General features: G+C 41.6%; 2 protein-coding genes across 4 annotated transcripts in view; both read left to right on the top strand.

Moving 5' to 3' along the window:
• snx4 (sorting nexin 4) overlaps positions 1-3373 on the top strand; it is a 16986-nt gene extending 13613 nt beyond the window's left edge. Inside the window, exons 10-15 of one of the 3 annotated variants that reach the window (XM_070439057.1) lie at positions 128-217; positions 612-711; positions 1114-1259; positions 1463-1577; positions 1855-1908; positions 2001-3373. In XM_070439057.1, coding sequence (XP_070295158.1) covers positions 128-217; positions 612-711; positions 1114-1259; positions 1463-1577; positions 1855-1902 — 499 coding nt within the window. In that variant the 3' untranslated portion in view covers positions 1903-1908; positions 2001-3373. Of the gene's footprint in view, positions 1-127; positions 218-611; positions 712-1113; positions 1260-1462; positions 1578-1854 lie in introns of all 3 variants that reach the window. The other 2 variants (XM_024138060.2, XM_024138062.2) reach the window with 2 other exon arrangements.
• A 529-nt stretch (positions 3374-3902) lies between these two features.
• Positions 3903-15658, top strand: LOC112070622 (phosphatidylcholine-sterol acyltransferase). Its single transcript, XM_024138059.2, has 6 exons — positions 3903-7488; positions 9011-9167; positions 12357-12472; positions 12557-12652; positions 12789-13013; positions 13658-15658. The coding sequence occupies exons 1-6, from the start codon at positions 7341-7343 to the stop codon at positions 14203-14205; spliced, it is 1290 nt and encodes a 429-aa protein (XP_023993827.1). The 5' UTR covers positions 3903-7340; the 3' UTR covers positions 14206-15658.
• The last annotated feature ends 334 nt before the right edge of the window (positions 15659-15992 follow it).

The following is a 15992-nucleotide window of genomic DNA, read 5'->3' as shown; positions in this document are numbered from 1 at the left end:
CCCCATCCTTCTGTGTAAAGGTGTGATCGAGTAAAGCAAACCTTCTGTGTAAATGTGTTATCCTTCTGTGTAAAGGTGTGATCGAGTAAAGCAAATGTATTCATATGAACTCCCCTCTTGTCTACAGGTATGCTGCTTCTGTAGATGATATTCTGGAGGAAGAGGAGCACTATGCTGATCAGCTGAAGGAGTACCTGTTCTATARGGAGGCACTAAGGTACAGTACACCTACTGAACACCAGGACTGCTGCTGTAGGCCAAGTAAATATCACTTTATAAACCCTATTGTCAACCAAGATACAGAAAGATCATTATGCCAAATCACTAGTCATTGTGTTCTGGGTTGTGCTTGTTATGGAGGTAGCTTCACATCCTCACGTCAARTTGCCAAAGACCTGTGTGGACCACTGTTGACTTTTGCCAATGGCATACTGAATTCCAACTCACTGAGCCCCCTCATTGAATCTATTGAACAGCCCTCATGACACTGTGTATGGTGCATAATGATCATACATCTACATAGTACAGTAGCAACCACGATGAGCAGCTAGGCATCAGTACGTACATCCAGTAGCAACCATGATGATCAGCAAAGGCCTCTGTTTCTGCAGGGCAGTGTGCAGGAAGCATGAGTTGACACAGTTTGAACTGGAGATGGCTGCACAGGACTTAACCTCTAAGAAACAGCAGAAGGAGGAGCTGGTCACAGGGGTGAGTCATCACACACAAGGTTGAATCCATCGCCACAGCTAGGAAGAACCAGGTTGCATGCCAAATGGCTCCCTATATAGTGCACTACTTTCAACGAGGGCCTGTAGGGCCCTGAACTGCACTGTTGATTAAGGGCTTGTAAGTAAGCATTTCACGGTAAAGTCTACACTTGTATTCGGCGCATGTGGCAAATAAAGTTTGATTTGATTTAGGGGCATAGGGTGCCATTTTGGACATAGCCTCAGTTTCTAAAGAGACACATGGAGCTCCTCAGCAAATAATATGAGGCAATAGATTGCAAGCGCATAAATAAAATCAATTTAGTCAAAAGTTGCTGTGAAGCTTATCCAAACCTTAAAGAATGACCAGGTGGAATGTTGAGCTTTCCTTCCCTGTGTTCAGACTGTGCGGACGTTCTCACTGAAGGGGATGACCAGTAAGCTGTTTGGCCAGGAGACTGCAGAGCAGAGGGAGGCTAAGTTGCAAGTGTTAGAACAGCAGATAGAGGAGGGAGAGGAGGCTGTGAAAGAGAAGAACACCGAGAGCGAGTGAGAAACCAAAAAATGTTCTGTCTCTCACCCTCTGTCTCTCTCGCTCTCTCTATGGCTCCTTTGATTGTCCAACATGTTATAATTTAATKACTTTATTTGCTGCTTTAATCAGCTGCTTTGGAGGTTGACCAGCTGACCATTTTTAATTTGAATTTTAAGGATCTGAGAAGGTTATAAAGCAAGTCTTTCTCTCTCCGCAGTGAGTTTGTGAAGACTGCCTGGGTKGACATTGAGCGCTTTAAAGACCAAAAGAACCGGGACCTGAAGGAGGCCCTGATTAGCTATGCAATCATGCAGATCAGCAGGTGTAAAAAGGTGACACGTCCCCACAGATACTTAAAATGTATTGAGTATTCTGCCTGTACATTTTTATATTTTGTGTTCTTTTATCTATACCAAATATATCGTAAAAATACTGTATTACTGTGCTGCATAATACAACTTCCTCTGTTTTGCRCTTTTTCTTTCTCTGTCTCTCTCGCTCAATTTTAATTCAAAGGGCTTTATTGGCTTGGGAAACATATGTTTACATTGCCAAAGCAAGTGAAATGGATAATAAACAAAAGTGAAACATTCTTGCTCTCTCTCTCAGGGAATACAAGTGTGGACCAACGCAAAGGAGTGTTTCAACAAGATGTGATCTTCAGGGCCGAAACAGGCCCTCCAAACAAAGAGCAAAACAGAACATGCTTCTTTTCAGGGGACTCCTCCTGGAGTTGCATCCCAAATTGCACTCTATTCCCTAAATAGTGTGCTACTTTTGACCAGAGCCCTGTGGGGTCTGTTCACTATATAGGGAATAGTGTGCTTTTTGGGACAGATTCCTGGACACAGTCCCTATGATCCTTATGGCAACATACTGAGAGGTGTTTTGATCGTGTATGCTCAAGAAGAAATACATTTTTATTATTTTTCTATATCTTTATCATGTCCGATTGCTAGCWGCCTTGATTTGATCGACTTGCAATTGTAGTTATTTCTCAGTGACTGTCTGACAAATGTGTTTTTTCATACAAATGTATTTTCGCTGAAAGGCTGATTTAAGGTAATTCGCCAAGCACTTATATTCATTTTTTTTATGAGAAGCCAAGAAATGTGGACTGAATCCAATTTTCCTATGCTGCCTTTTACACAATGTTCAAAATCACGTCATAAGATTAGGCTTGCAATTTTTCTATGAATTCCTTGGTTTTCCCAAAATCCAGGCTGGAGGATTCCAGGAATCAGGAGGGAACAAGCAGGAAATCCGGAATCCTCAAACCAGGATTAATGGAAAACCAGAGAATTTATTGACAGTTCCAAGAATTTTGCAACCCTACATAAGATTACAACTATTATTTAGATTTTTTTGTTATTGAACCTTTAACCATGCATGTCAATTAACAACAAATTATTATTTACAATGGAGGCAGGAGGCAATTAGACAAGTTCTATAAGAATGTGCTTGCCGTTTATTTTTCATGCATAATTCACTTATTGTGCTTTTGTCAATTTTATACTTGTGGTTGGTATATTGACCTTTGTCTTTTCTACTCTCTCAGTGCATTGTCCCAGTATACTAAAATAAGGTGTTCAACCTTTTCAGATGTTTTTGTACAACATTAAGAATGTAACCCTCCTATTTAAATGGCTTACTGTACTTTGCCATTCAAAACATACTCAGGCACTTGGCCTTAAGTAACCACTATGATGAATGGCAGGCTTGTCATTTCTGAAGAGTGGGTGGGTCAGTGTTTTGATAAATCTAGCCAAAGGAACAGGAAGGTCACACAGGAAAGACAGGATGTGATAATTTACTTATGGTAGTGTTGTGCGTGTACTGGGGATGCAGCCCAAATGACTACCTATGCTCTATATAGTGCATTACTTTTGACCAGAGCACTATGGGCCCTGGTCTAAATTAGTGCACTAAATAGGAAAGGGTGCAATTTGGGACACAACCCCTGGCCTCTTGCATCTCTGTTCACTCTAAGGGCTAGGGGAGGAGGTGCAATGTTAATCGTGAATTTGGGATGAGATCAGAGCGRGCTGGCAGGAAATTGCACTGTTTATGCGGTTGTAAGGTTGTAATCATTGTGCCAAAAATACACTAATAAATAGGAAGAATTCTAGTTTAKGGTCTCTTAAAATCATGTGTGTTGTTTAAATATTTATATAGATTCAGTTAAACTACTGTAACCCTTATTACTTTTACTACAAGGTAGAAGCACACAGCTGCGCTTATAGCAGGACACTATGCGCATTTGTTGATGCTGTATTTCCTGCTGTGAGGAGTGCTTTTAAAGTGCAGTCCAACGATGATTTAGTCTGCATTTACACAGGCAGCCCAATTCTGATATTTTTTTCACTAGTTMGTCTTTTGACCAATCAGATCAACTCTGAAAAACTTCTGATGTGAAAAGTTCTGGTGTTATTGGTCAAAAGACCAATCATAATTGGGCTGCTTGTGTTTACGCAGCCTAACTGACCTCAGGTTTTTCCCCTGACTTTGCCACCCACCTCTKTCARACACAGCATTAATTAAGCAATAAGGCATGAGAACCCAGGAATTGACTCCCAAAGGGCTGTTCGAGGTGAAGCCAAGGGCCAATAAAAAGCCTTTTGGAGGGTGTTATCTACGATTTGCTTTTATAAAATGGTTGCCAACATGTAAAAAAATATTAATATCATTGTTTTAATTTGTAAATCATCTTTATTTCATCCTTCCACCAGACCATATAGTCCGGGCAAAAGCCAGTCATTAGGACGGAGGTTCTATAGTTGCTAGCCAAACATCCCCTTACAAGATTGCAGTTTTGAAACTGCATTAAAAGTYTAGTAACTGCAGTCGACTGGTATTTTGGACGCTGTAATTGCAGAATAACTGCAGTTATACTTCAATCTAATTGCAGTTACACTACAAAATTACTACAGTAAAAAAACATATTTTGGATACAGTACATATTGAAGTTAAACTGCACTCTTAACTGTAGTTATACTGCACCTYACTGCAATCTTTTTTTGTAATGGTCCTACCCAGTGTTTTCCAAGCTCAGTCCTTGGGACCAAGTGGCGCACATTTTGTTATTTGCCCTAACAATACACAGCTGATTCAAAGCTTGATGATTAGTTGATTATTTGAATCAGCTGTGTAGTGCTAGTGCAAAAAACTAAATGTGCACCCCTTGGTATCCTGAGGACCGAGTTTTCTATTTTCAATGGTTGCTATCAGTGGCGATTTTAGCATGTAAATCTTGGTGGGGCAAACTGTAAAAAAAAGAAAAAAAGAAGATTGATGCATGCCAGCAAAGCCACAACACAACACTAAACAATACATTAATTGCACCATAACAGTGACAAACGGTGCCCACAAACGGTTAGGGCCTACATAAAGRTCTCCCCACAGCAGAGCTTTCTTTTCAGCACCATGGAGTGAATCCTTACCACCTCTTCACCTGGCTAGAGCCTTGTCTGGCAGCAAAACAGTTCATTTAACCTCATTTACTGACTTTTTAAAAAACATAGCTGATATGGCTGACTTGCTTAAACAAATGTGGTTTCTACTGACAATTGAGATGTACAAACTATGGCATAAGTGAACGATGTGCAGATAAGAGGCAATACGTCATTTTGATTAAGARATTAATGAGCAAGCTTAGACYGGCATAGTCCATATAACTATTTGTTCAGCTCTTTTGAAATGTACAGTGACAGAATTCAGAACACAGTATTCTCCCTGTACACCAAGTCAGAACCGTAAGATAAATAAAGGGGGCATATAAGCAGACAATGAAAGCTCTTACAATATTCGATGATGACATTTCGCTAAAACAGGCTATAGGCTACATGTGCACCTCCAAGTCAGAACAGTATGCTAAATTATGAGGGAAAGGGACCKAATTATTAGGGTGAGGCACATGGGCTACTAACAGCTTACTACACAACATATATTACTTAGCTACAGTATACATATCTCCCTGGCATATTACATAATTTATGCAGCAGCATATAATACATTTTTGGACTCACCGTTGAGCTTTGCTCCCTTGAACAGGAAGGTGGTTCAGTGATCCTTCTTGTGGGCAAATTTTGTCAAGAACTTTATCATCAAAGTCTGGCATTCTCTGGATCTAAGGTGCTTTCAAGACAACTAGGAACTCTGAAAAAAAAAACTGATTGAATCATGACGTCAGTTATCTTCAGGTCAGAGCTCTAGAAAGAGGAAATTCCGAGTTGGATGACCGTTCAAAACTTTTTTCCCCAGTCGGAGCTAGTTTTATTCAGAGTTCCCAGTAGTCTTGAACTCACTGAAGTATGACATTTCCCAGTGCCGAGTTTCAGTTGTTTTGAATGCGGCAGAAGTCATGCTGGATTGACAGCATGGCCAATGTATTCAACCTTTTCAGGCCATGTTGTAGCGTGTGGATGTTTATCCTTTAAAGCTTGGAAAAGAGACCCTTAAACCCAGTCTTGGACCACATATCCTCTCCACCGAATAGCAGGCAGGGGAAGCAAAATAGTGATTGCTTTGCAACACTTGCAGTTAGCCACTAATTCCTTCCAAACCACTCATTGTGGAATTTGCAATTTTCTACTTGTTATGTAATGTTCATGTCCAATGACCAATGATCACCGATACGTTTTATATATAATTTGACAAGGATTGAAAAGCTTTTGCCAGTAGATTGTCAATGCGATTCATGATGACTGCTTGTCTATCTTGCTAGCTAAGATTTTCAAAGTATGATGTTGACGTCAGTCCAATTAAAGCTACGGTAGATATAACGTGATTTTATCTTTGGCCAATGACATTGAGCCTTCTTGGATGGGCACTTATAATGGAAATCTATGGCAGAACTTTATAGTTCTCCCTGTAGATTRTGGGGTGAAATAGTGTCCCCATGAGTGATAGAACACTGAGCCAATCACAGCTCAACTAGAGAAGTTTACCAACCCCTACACTCTATTTTCRGCTGGCTGCCCCACCACCATTGACAGCACTGAGCTAGGCTGAAACATCTGCAATTTGGAGCTGACTATGTTTGTATGCGGCTTTATTAACTCAATAAAAACATTTTACAAACGGACATGTGACACGTATTAATGCTAAAATAACTTGCAAGACAGAAAATAGAATTTTAATGTCTGCCCCACCTGCCCTGAACGTGGCCGCTGGTTGCTTTGTAGCTATGCATGAGCTAGTACTCCATTGTTTCCACTAGCTTCTAAAMCCACTAAGTCAGAATTGGCTGCACAATTAGCTTTTTGGTCTTAATTTAGGGTTAGGCATAAGGTTAGCAGTGTGGTTAAGGTTAGGTGTAAAATCCAATTTTAAGAAGATAKATTGTAGAAATGGGCAGAGTTTATGACTGTGGCTATAGAAGCTAAGAGCCTTCTACATTGCTAGCTAGCACACTAAAGTTAACACACAATCACATCAAGCAGCMGAAATTACAGCAAACTATGTGCATTTTCGTTTGTTTCACCTTTGTTTCTTTCTATTGTCATTTCTTTGAAATTATCCATTATAATGATCCTGATAAATTAATTAACATGGCTCAGAAGCTGTCAGTCTTGTCACATTTATTCTCTATGCATGACATTGTGGAGTTCGCAAAAAAAACTGCACAGGTCAGAGGCAAACAAGGTTTAGACAAACCCCAACTATTTAAACCAAATGCTAGCCTAGTAGCATGGGGAAATATTGTTTAGATACRTTTTTCCAGGGGAGAAGTAAGTTTCTGAATTGGCTGTGAGACAGTGGATGCGCATTGTGAATTCAAATGGAACTGTTAATAGGGATGGTGGTGAATAACTAAATCCTCACTATTAACCAATCAGCATCCAGGAACCAAACAACCCGTTTTATAATAGGCCAGGGGTGTATTCATTCCGCCGATTCTGTTGCAAAACGCTTCTTAAAGGAAGCAAACGGAGCGAATCAGGGAGGGACATACCTGAATTTGTCCAATAGAAACCCTCGTTTTAGTTGCAACTGTTAGCCAGAATGAATACAGCCCAGCTCTCGTCCTCCTGACCTAGTGAGAGACAACTCTGTAAACTTTGACACGATTAAGATTTGGGCAAGATTTTGACAGAATGGGACACGCGCACGGCTGTACTGTGCTCCTTATAGTATTCCTTGCGCTACAGCAAGCTGCTGGATTTTGGCTCTTCGATGTCTTTCCATCAAGTTTCAAAACTCAAAACAAAGTGCCAAACAATAGCACTCCGCCGGTTCTTATAGGTGAGCAGATTTATATTTCTTGATTAGTTTGCTGTGTTAGGCCTATTTATTACAACATGTTATATCTCATGGAATTCAATGTATGTTTTATATGATTGTAATAGGCTATCCATTTGCTTTCTTGTATACTGAAAGTCCAAAATGTATTTCACAAGACAGGTCGATTCTCTATCTAGAAGTAGAAGCAAGTTCCAGGCAGTTTTCTCTGGTTTCCACGAGGATTGTAGGTCCTTGAACTCAGTAATAGATGTTGGTGTGAATGTTAATGTTAATTAAATCATATGGTCCTGGCTGGGTCAGAGATATACAGTGGTGAGAAAGTTTGTGAAACCTTTAGCATTTTTGGTATTTCTGCAAAAATGTGACCAAAAATGTGATCAGATCTTCATGTAAGTTCTAGTAATAGATAGTGAACCTGGTTTAAACAACACAATAATTGTACTTTTTTCATTTATTTCTTGAGTAAATTGATCCCAACATTCAATCTCTTTGTCGGAAAAAGTATGTGAACCTCTAGATTAGTCATTGCAATGAAGTGTATTAAAGTTGTTCAAAGTTTAGTACACAATATATCCAAAAGTATGTGGACACACCTTCAAATTAGTGGATACGGCTATTTCAGCCACAACCCGTTCCTGACATGCAATGTCCATAGACCAACATTGGCAGTAGAATGGCCTTATGGAGGCGCTCAGTGACTTTCAACGTGGCACCATTATAGGATGTCACTTTTCCAACAAGTCAGTAAGTAAAATGTCTGCCCTGCTAGAGCTGCCTGGTCAACTGTAAGTGCTGCTATTGTGAAGTGGAAACATCTAGGAGCAACAATGTCTCAGCTGCGAAGTGGTAGGCCACACAAGCTCACAGAATAGGACCGGGGTTGAAACACTCACTAACGAGTTCCAAACTGCCTCTGGAAGCAATGTCAGCACAATAACTGTTTATTTTATTTTCATAACCATTGCATAATACATTCCTCACCTTTTCTGGGCGTGATGGGTTCATATTTTCGAAGGAGCCATACAACAAATTGTCATCCGCATCACTCATTTAATTGGGCCTAGTAAATACACTGAACAAAAATATAAATATGATATGATGGTTGTTAAATAAATATTTGCACATTAAAGCGTTTACACTGACATTTCCTCACATAATTTAATTTACCGACACAAAAAGATCCCACCTTGTCTAGCATATTTTCTTTTGTCGACATTTGGAAAGTTAAACTAAAATGTTTGTTTCCATCAGGCAGTCATTACATTTTTTATCCGACATGTACTTTACTCGCTAAAAAAGGTTTGATGGAAACCTAGTTTGTGTCACCCTAAAAGGAGGACGTTTTTCAGCCGGAGTTATAATGCTCGTTTACACATGCAGTTTTATTTACCGGTCTGATTTTTGTACATGTGCAGACATTTCAGAAATGGTTCATGCAGATATTTAGTATGAKATTTACGCAATGTTTATATATGAGGCCCCTGGCTTCTAACATTTGACATCTTTCTTTTTTTTTTATCAGTGCCTGGGACTGCAGGAAACCAGCTTGAAGCCAAGATTGACAAGCCAAGCCGTGTGCATTGGATGTGCTACAAAAAGACAGATTACTTTTTCACACTTTGGATTGACTTGAATATGTTCATGCCAATTGGAATTAACTGTTGGATTGATAATATAAGGTGAGGGGGAGAATGAATATGATCATAATAATTCTGTTTAGATCTTATGATTAATTCAATCATTTTAACTCTACACTTAGGGAGCATTTCCTAATGGTTCATTGTTGTATCAATAAATAATGCACTGTAATAGAAGAGCAAAGCATATACAACCACAACTCTATTTTCACTAGTTAGATTTTTTTTWAATAAAAAAATGTATCCCCTTTTTCAAACACAACCCAACCAAGCCACACTGCTTCTTAACACAGCGCGCATCCAACCCGGAAGCCAGCACCAATGTGTCGGAGGAAACACCGTACACCTAGCGACCTGGTCAGCGAGCACTGCGCCCGGGCCCGCCACAGGAGTCGCTAGTGCGCGATGAGACAAGGATATCCCTACCGGCCWAACCCGGAGGATGCTAGGCCAATGGACCTCCCATGGACCTCCCGGTCGCGGCCGGCTGCGACAGAGCCTGGCTCGAACCCAGAGTCACTGCGATGCAGTGCCTTAGACCACTGCGCCACCCGGGAGGCTACTAGTTTGATTTTGAGTCAAATCAAATCTTATTAGTCACATGCGCCGAATACAACAGGTGTAGTAGACCTTACAGTGGAATGCTTACCTACGAGCCCATAACCAACAAAGCAGTTTAAAAAAAAATACAAATAAGAAATAAAAGTAACAAGTATTTAAAGAGCAGCAGTAAAATAACAATAGCGAGACTATATACAGGGGGTACTGGTACAGAGTCAATGTGCAGGGGCACTGGTTAGTTAAGGTAATATGTACATGTAGGTAGAGTTATTAAAGTGACTATACATAGATGATAACAACAGAGAGTAGGAGRGGTGTAAAAAGGGGTGGGGGGCAATGCAAATAGTCTGGGTAGCTGTTTGATTAGGTGTTCATGAGTCTTATGGCTTGGGGGTAGAAGCTGTTTAGAAGCCTCTTGGACCTAGACTTGGCGCTCCGGTACCGCTTGCCGTGCGGTAGCAGAGAGAACAGTCTATGATTAGGGTGGCTGGAGTCTTCAACCATTTTTAGGTTCTTCCTCTGACACCACCTGGTATAGAGGTCCTGGATGGCAGGAAGCTTGGCCCCAGATATGGCAATGCGAACGGCCCAGTACCTCTGTTGTGCCTTGCGGTCAGGGGCCGAGCAGTTGCCATACCAGGCAGTGATGCAACCAGTCAGAATGCGCTCGATGGTGCAGCTGTAGAACCATTTGAGGATCTGAGGACCCATGCCAAATCTTTTCAGTCTCCTGAGGGGGAATAGGTTTTGCCGTGCCTTTTTCGACTGTCTTGGTGTGCTTGGACCATGTTAGTTTGTTGGTGATGAGTGCACCAAGGAACTTGAAGCTCTCAACTAGCTCCACTGCAGCCCCGTCGAGAGAATGGGGCGTGCTCGATCCTCTTTTTCCTGTAGTCCACAATCATCTCCTTGTTCTTGATCATGTTGGGAGAGGTTGTTGTCCTGGCACCACACGGCCCAGGTCTCTAACCTCCTCCCTATAGGCTGTCTCGTCTTTGTCGGTGATCAGGCCTACCATTGTTTTCATCACAAACTTAATGATGGTGTTGGAGTCGTGCCTGCCATGCAGTCATGAGTGAACGGGCAAACAGGAGGGGACTAAGCACGCACCCCTGAGGAACCCTGTGTTGAGGATCAGCGTGGCAGAGTGTTTGTTACCTACCCTTACCACTTAGGGGCGGCCTGTCAGTAAGTCCAAGATCCAGTTGCCAAGGAAGGTTTGTGTCACACGAATCTATCTTAGTCCTGTATTTACGCTATGCCTGTTTTGTGGTTCGTCGGGAACGGCATAATGGGATTTCTTTAAAGCTTCCGGGTTAGAGTCCCGCTCCTTGAAAGCGGCAGCTCTAGCCTTTAGCTCAGTGTGGATGTTGCCTGTAATCCATGGCTTCTGGTTGGGGTATGTACGTACAGTCACTGTGGGGACGACGTCATCAATGCACTTATTGATGAAGTGCCATCAGTCATTGGCTTCATCAATGCCATCGGAGGAATCCCTGAACATGTTCCAGTCCGTGCTAGCAAAACAGTCCTGTAGCTTAGCATCTGCTTCATCTGACCACTTRTTTATTGATCTAGTCACTGGTGCTTCCTGCTTTCATTTTTGCTTGTAAGCAGGAATCAGGAGGATGGAATAATGGTCAGATTTGCCAAATGGAGGGCGAGCTTTGTATGTGTCTCTGTGTGTGGAGTAAAGGTGGTCCAGAGTTTTTTTTCCTCTGGTTGCACATTTAACATTAACAAATTTGGTAAAACAGATTTAAGTTTCCCTGCATTAAAGTCCCCGGCTACTAGGAGCGCCTCTGGGTGAGCGTTTTCTTGTTTGCTTATGGCGGAATACAGCTCATTCAATGCTGTCTTAGTGCCAGCCTCTGACTGTGGTGGTATGTAAACAGCTGCGGAAAATACAGATGAAAACACTCTAGGTAGATAGTGTGGTCTACAGCTTATCATGAGATACTCTCAAAACCTCAAGACTTCCTTAGATATTGTGCACCAGCTGTTATTTACAAAAATACATAGTCCGCCGCCCCTTGTCTTACCAGACACAGCTGTTCTATCCTGCCGGTGCAGAGTATAACCAACCAGCTGTATGTTGATAGTGCGTCGTTCAGCCATGACTCCGTGAAGCATAAGATATTACAGTTTTGAATGTCCCTTTCGTAGTTTAATCTTCCGCGTAGGTCATCTATTTTATTGTCCAAAGGTTGCACATTTGCTAGCAGAATGGAAGTAAGTGGGAGTTTATTCGATCGCCTACAAATTCTCAGAAGGCAGCCTGCCCTCCAGCCSCTTTTTCTCCGCCTCCTCTTCATGCAAATCACGGGGATCTGGGCCTGTTCCCGAGAAAGCAGTATATCGTTGGCGTCGGCCTCCTCAGACTCGTTAAAGGAAAAAAAGGATTCTGACAGACCTTGGTGAGTAATCGCAGTTCTGATGTCCAGAAGTTATTTTCGGTCATAAGAGGCGGTAGTGGCAYCGTTATGTACAAAATAAGTWWAAAAAWAAGTTACAAACAACGCAAATAAACGAACAAAAAAACACAATCGMTTGGTGGCACGTAAAACGTCTSCCTTCTCCGGCACCATCTTTCTTCACTGTCCTCAGCATTTTAGTGGTTGGGTTCATTTCCTTATGCATTATGTACCTACTGCATATTTCTTGCTACAGAATTGTATACAATAGGACAACTCGCAAGTCATCCAATTCTGCAGGGGTGTCTGTGAGAGTGCCTGGTTTTGGACAGACATATACTGTTGAGTTCTTGGACAACAACAAGCTGTCAGGTGAGAACAACCATAATGAGGCCATCTTTTCCTATGTTTTCTTTTTGATTATGATTTCATTGAATGAAATGTCTCCTTTTCCAGGTTATTTTAATAATATGGTTACACATTTGGTCAACATGGGATATGTCCGCAATGAGGCTGTCCGAGCAGCACCATATGACTTCAGAGTAGCTCCGAGTAAGTGTCATCATGGACACACACACACACCATCCAACTGACAATCACTTTTCTGTACGGAAGTGCAACTCATTCATTGTTTATACACACATGCTTACACATAATGTGACTGTTCCTATTTGTCTCACCTTATCAGATGAGCAGGAGGAATACTTTGCACGACTGAAGAAGCTGATTGAGGATATGTACGAGCGAGATCAACAACCACTTTACATCCTGGGCCATAGCATGGGAAGCAATTATGTCCTCTACTTCTTATATCAGCAGACCCAGGCTTGGAAAGAGGAATACATCAAAGGCTTCATTTCACTTGGAGCACCCTGGGGTGGGGCTGTCAAGACCCTTCGAGTACTAGCATCAGGTACTGTGTCACAATTTGGTGGACAGATTGAACAACCTCACCCATAGTAGAAACATAATATACTTGAGAGAACCTCATAACCGGGTTGAAGTASATTACATTGACCGTAATCACCTCATGTTGCAAAATCGTTTTACTTGCAGGGTGAAATWATTTATTTATTTCCCGGTACAGGACTTCCTATATGTGCACACACTTGCACCAAAAACATTTATGGGCCTAATCATAGAATTACATATAGAATCTCTTTGGCCCTAGTGGTAAAGATTTGTAATTTAACTTTTAAAATGTATTACTGGACCTTTTTATTGTGGCATAAACACAACCAGTTATGTTTTTATCTGATTGTTTGACAATCACTTAAGGGCTCCTTTACTAGGTTACCTGCACACGTTCATCCACTCGCAACATATATCCAGCCTCCAAACATTGGTGAATGGAAAGAGACATCTGTTACACCAAAAATCTGTTGCCCCCACTATTTATTTTGCCAGGAAGCCATACTGGACCGCCTTGCCCATGTCTTAATTTTCTTGAGAGGGTGGTAGGTCAGMTTTGTCTGGATTACATTGGCGAGTCACACATTGTCTGGAGATTACCAAGAGAAAATTATTGATATTGAATGATAACAATTGTCTCCGCAGGTGAAAATCTTGGCATCCCACTGGTGTCCAACATCAAGATCCGGGAGCAGCAGCGGATGACCACCACAAACCCCTGGATGCTTCCATTTGAAGAGGCCTGGCCTGCAGACCACYTCTTCATCTCCACGCCATCATTCAACTATACCCGACAGGACTACCAGCGCTTCTTTAAAGACATTGACTTTGAAGATGGCTGGTTCATGTGGGAAGACACCAGAAACTTGACAGCTGGTCTGCCCCCTCCTGGTGTTGAGATGTACTGCTTCTATGGTGTGGGGCTGCTCACACCGGTTACCTATATTTATGACGACCAGTTCCCAAATGCAGACCCCATAGACTATGTGTATGCTGATGGGGATGATACAGTGGACAGTCTTAGCCTRGGTCTTTGTAAACGCTGGAGAGGGAAGCAAGCACAGCCTGTCCATGTCAAGGAATTCAGGTCTATGCCCCACATGGAAATAGTATTAAATAGGAAGGTGATCAATGTGGTCCAGAGTATTCTGGAGGGAAGATATCGTGAAGAGGATTCTACATTGATGAACTGATGAACGTCCCATTGATTCCACACTCATGCAAGATCAGGCCCAGCTGGACCAGCCTCCCAAATCTATACTGTAAGCTTTTGGGGAGAAGATTATTCACCCTCCCAATATACATACTATTACTGATGCCAGTAGGCTAGCTACGGAGGTGGACTTATACACAATGTACAAACCATTAGGAACACCTGCTCTTTCCATGACAGACTGACCAGGTGAATCCAGGTGAACACTATGATCTCTTATTGATGTTACTTCCAACTTCAATCWGTGTAGATGAAGGGGAGGATACTGGTTATAGAATGATTTTTAAGCCTTGAGACAATTACCACCCCATAATATTATTTGTGCCTCTACCAGATGGAAACTAAAAGTGTAATGGCACTTACAAATGTAGATCCTTCAAACACCCTCAAACAGGGAAACGGATCCCAATCAAAGGTGTTATCATGTGCTCCACTAAGGCAGTTATTTGTGTTATAACTTTTCCTTGTGGTAAAAATTGTGGGTAAAACAAAGCGCAAATTAAAAGTAAGAATCATGGAGCATCGTAGCACCATTAGGTGCAAAAACTAGACGTACCCAGTTGTGGCCCACTTTTTGGAAGCAAACCACTATTTCGTCCCTTCGTGAAATCGCCATCGAACATGTCACCCTCCCTAGGAGAGGGGGTGACCTCGACAATTTATTGTTAAAACGAGAGGCCGCCTGGATCTTTAATTTAAAGACGCCCTCTCTCTTGCTCCCTTCGGTGTCAATGTAGACTTTGATCTGAAGCCATTCTTGTGATTGTGATTTTCCTATACATTGTAAATGTTTATGGGCCTATGTAGCCAAATTGTACCTATGACTGTATGCTACCCATRCATGCTTTTTATATGTTCTATTTATATCTGTAAATCAACCAATGAAATCAAGCCACACCCAGCCATGATTAAACACCTGTGTGTCCTTTGAAACTCTCTAAACTAGTGAACCGCAGTGTTTGTCATTATACCCTGATGAAGATGGCTTGTCTGTCGAAACGTTGGTTATTAAAGTATTGCATCTGAGCTCCTAGACTTTGCGGCTCTCCTGTTCTTTTTCGAAGGTTCACCTTCCAACAGGACAACGACCCTAAGCACACAGCCAAGATAACGCAGGAGTGGCTTCTGGACATGTCTCTGAATGTCGTTGAGTGGCCCAGCCACAGCCCGGACTTGAACATCTCTGGAGAGACCTGAAAATAGCTGTACAGCGACGCTCCCTATCCAACCAGACAGAGCTTGAGAGGATCCTCAGAGAAGAATGGGAGAAACTCCCAAATACCGGTGTGCCAAGCTTGTAGCGTCATACGCAAGAAGACTCAAGGCTGTAATTGCTGCCAAAGGTGCTTCAACAAAGTACTGAATAAAGCGTCTAAATACTTATGTAAATGTGATATTTCCATTTTAAATTTTTAATAAATTCTAAACCTGTTTTTGCTTTGTCAGTATCAGTGGTATAAAGTACTTAAGTTAAAATACTTTCAAGTACTAATGTTTTTTMGGGTATCTGTACTTTCTATATTTTTGACAACTTTTACTAAAGAAAAMATTGTACTTTTTACTCCATACATTTTCCCTGACACCCAAAAGTACTCGTTACATTTTGAATGCTTAGCAGGATAGGAAAATGGTCCAATTCACACATTTATCAAGAGAACATCCCTGGTCATACCTACTGCCTCTGAAATGCTTCGTTTGTAAATTCTCTGAGTGTTTGAGTGTGCCCCTGGCTATCRGTAAATTAAAATAAACCAGAAAATCGTGCCA

This window comes from Salvelinus sp. IW2-2015, unplaced genomic scaffold (assembly GCF_002910315.2).
Source record: "Salvelinus sp. IW2-2015 unplaced genomic scaffold, ASM291031v2 Un_scaffold1380, whole genome shotgun sequence".
NCBI lineage: Eukaryota > Metazoa > Chordata > Actinopteri > Salmoniformes > Salmonidae > Salvelinus > Salvelinus sp. IW2-2015.
The sequence above is the reverse complement of the archived record's forward strand: the minus strand, read 5'-3'. Positions and strand labels throughout refer to the sequence as shown.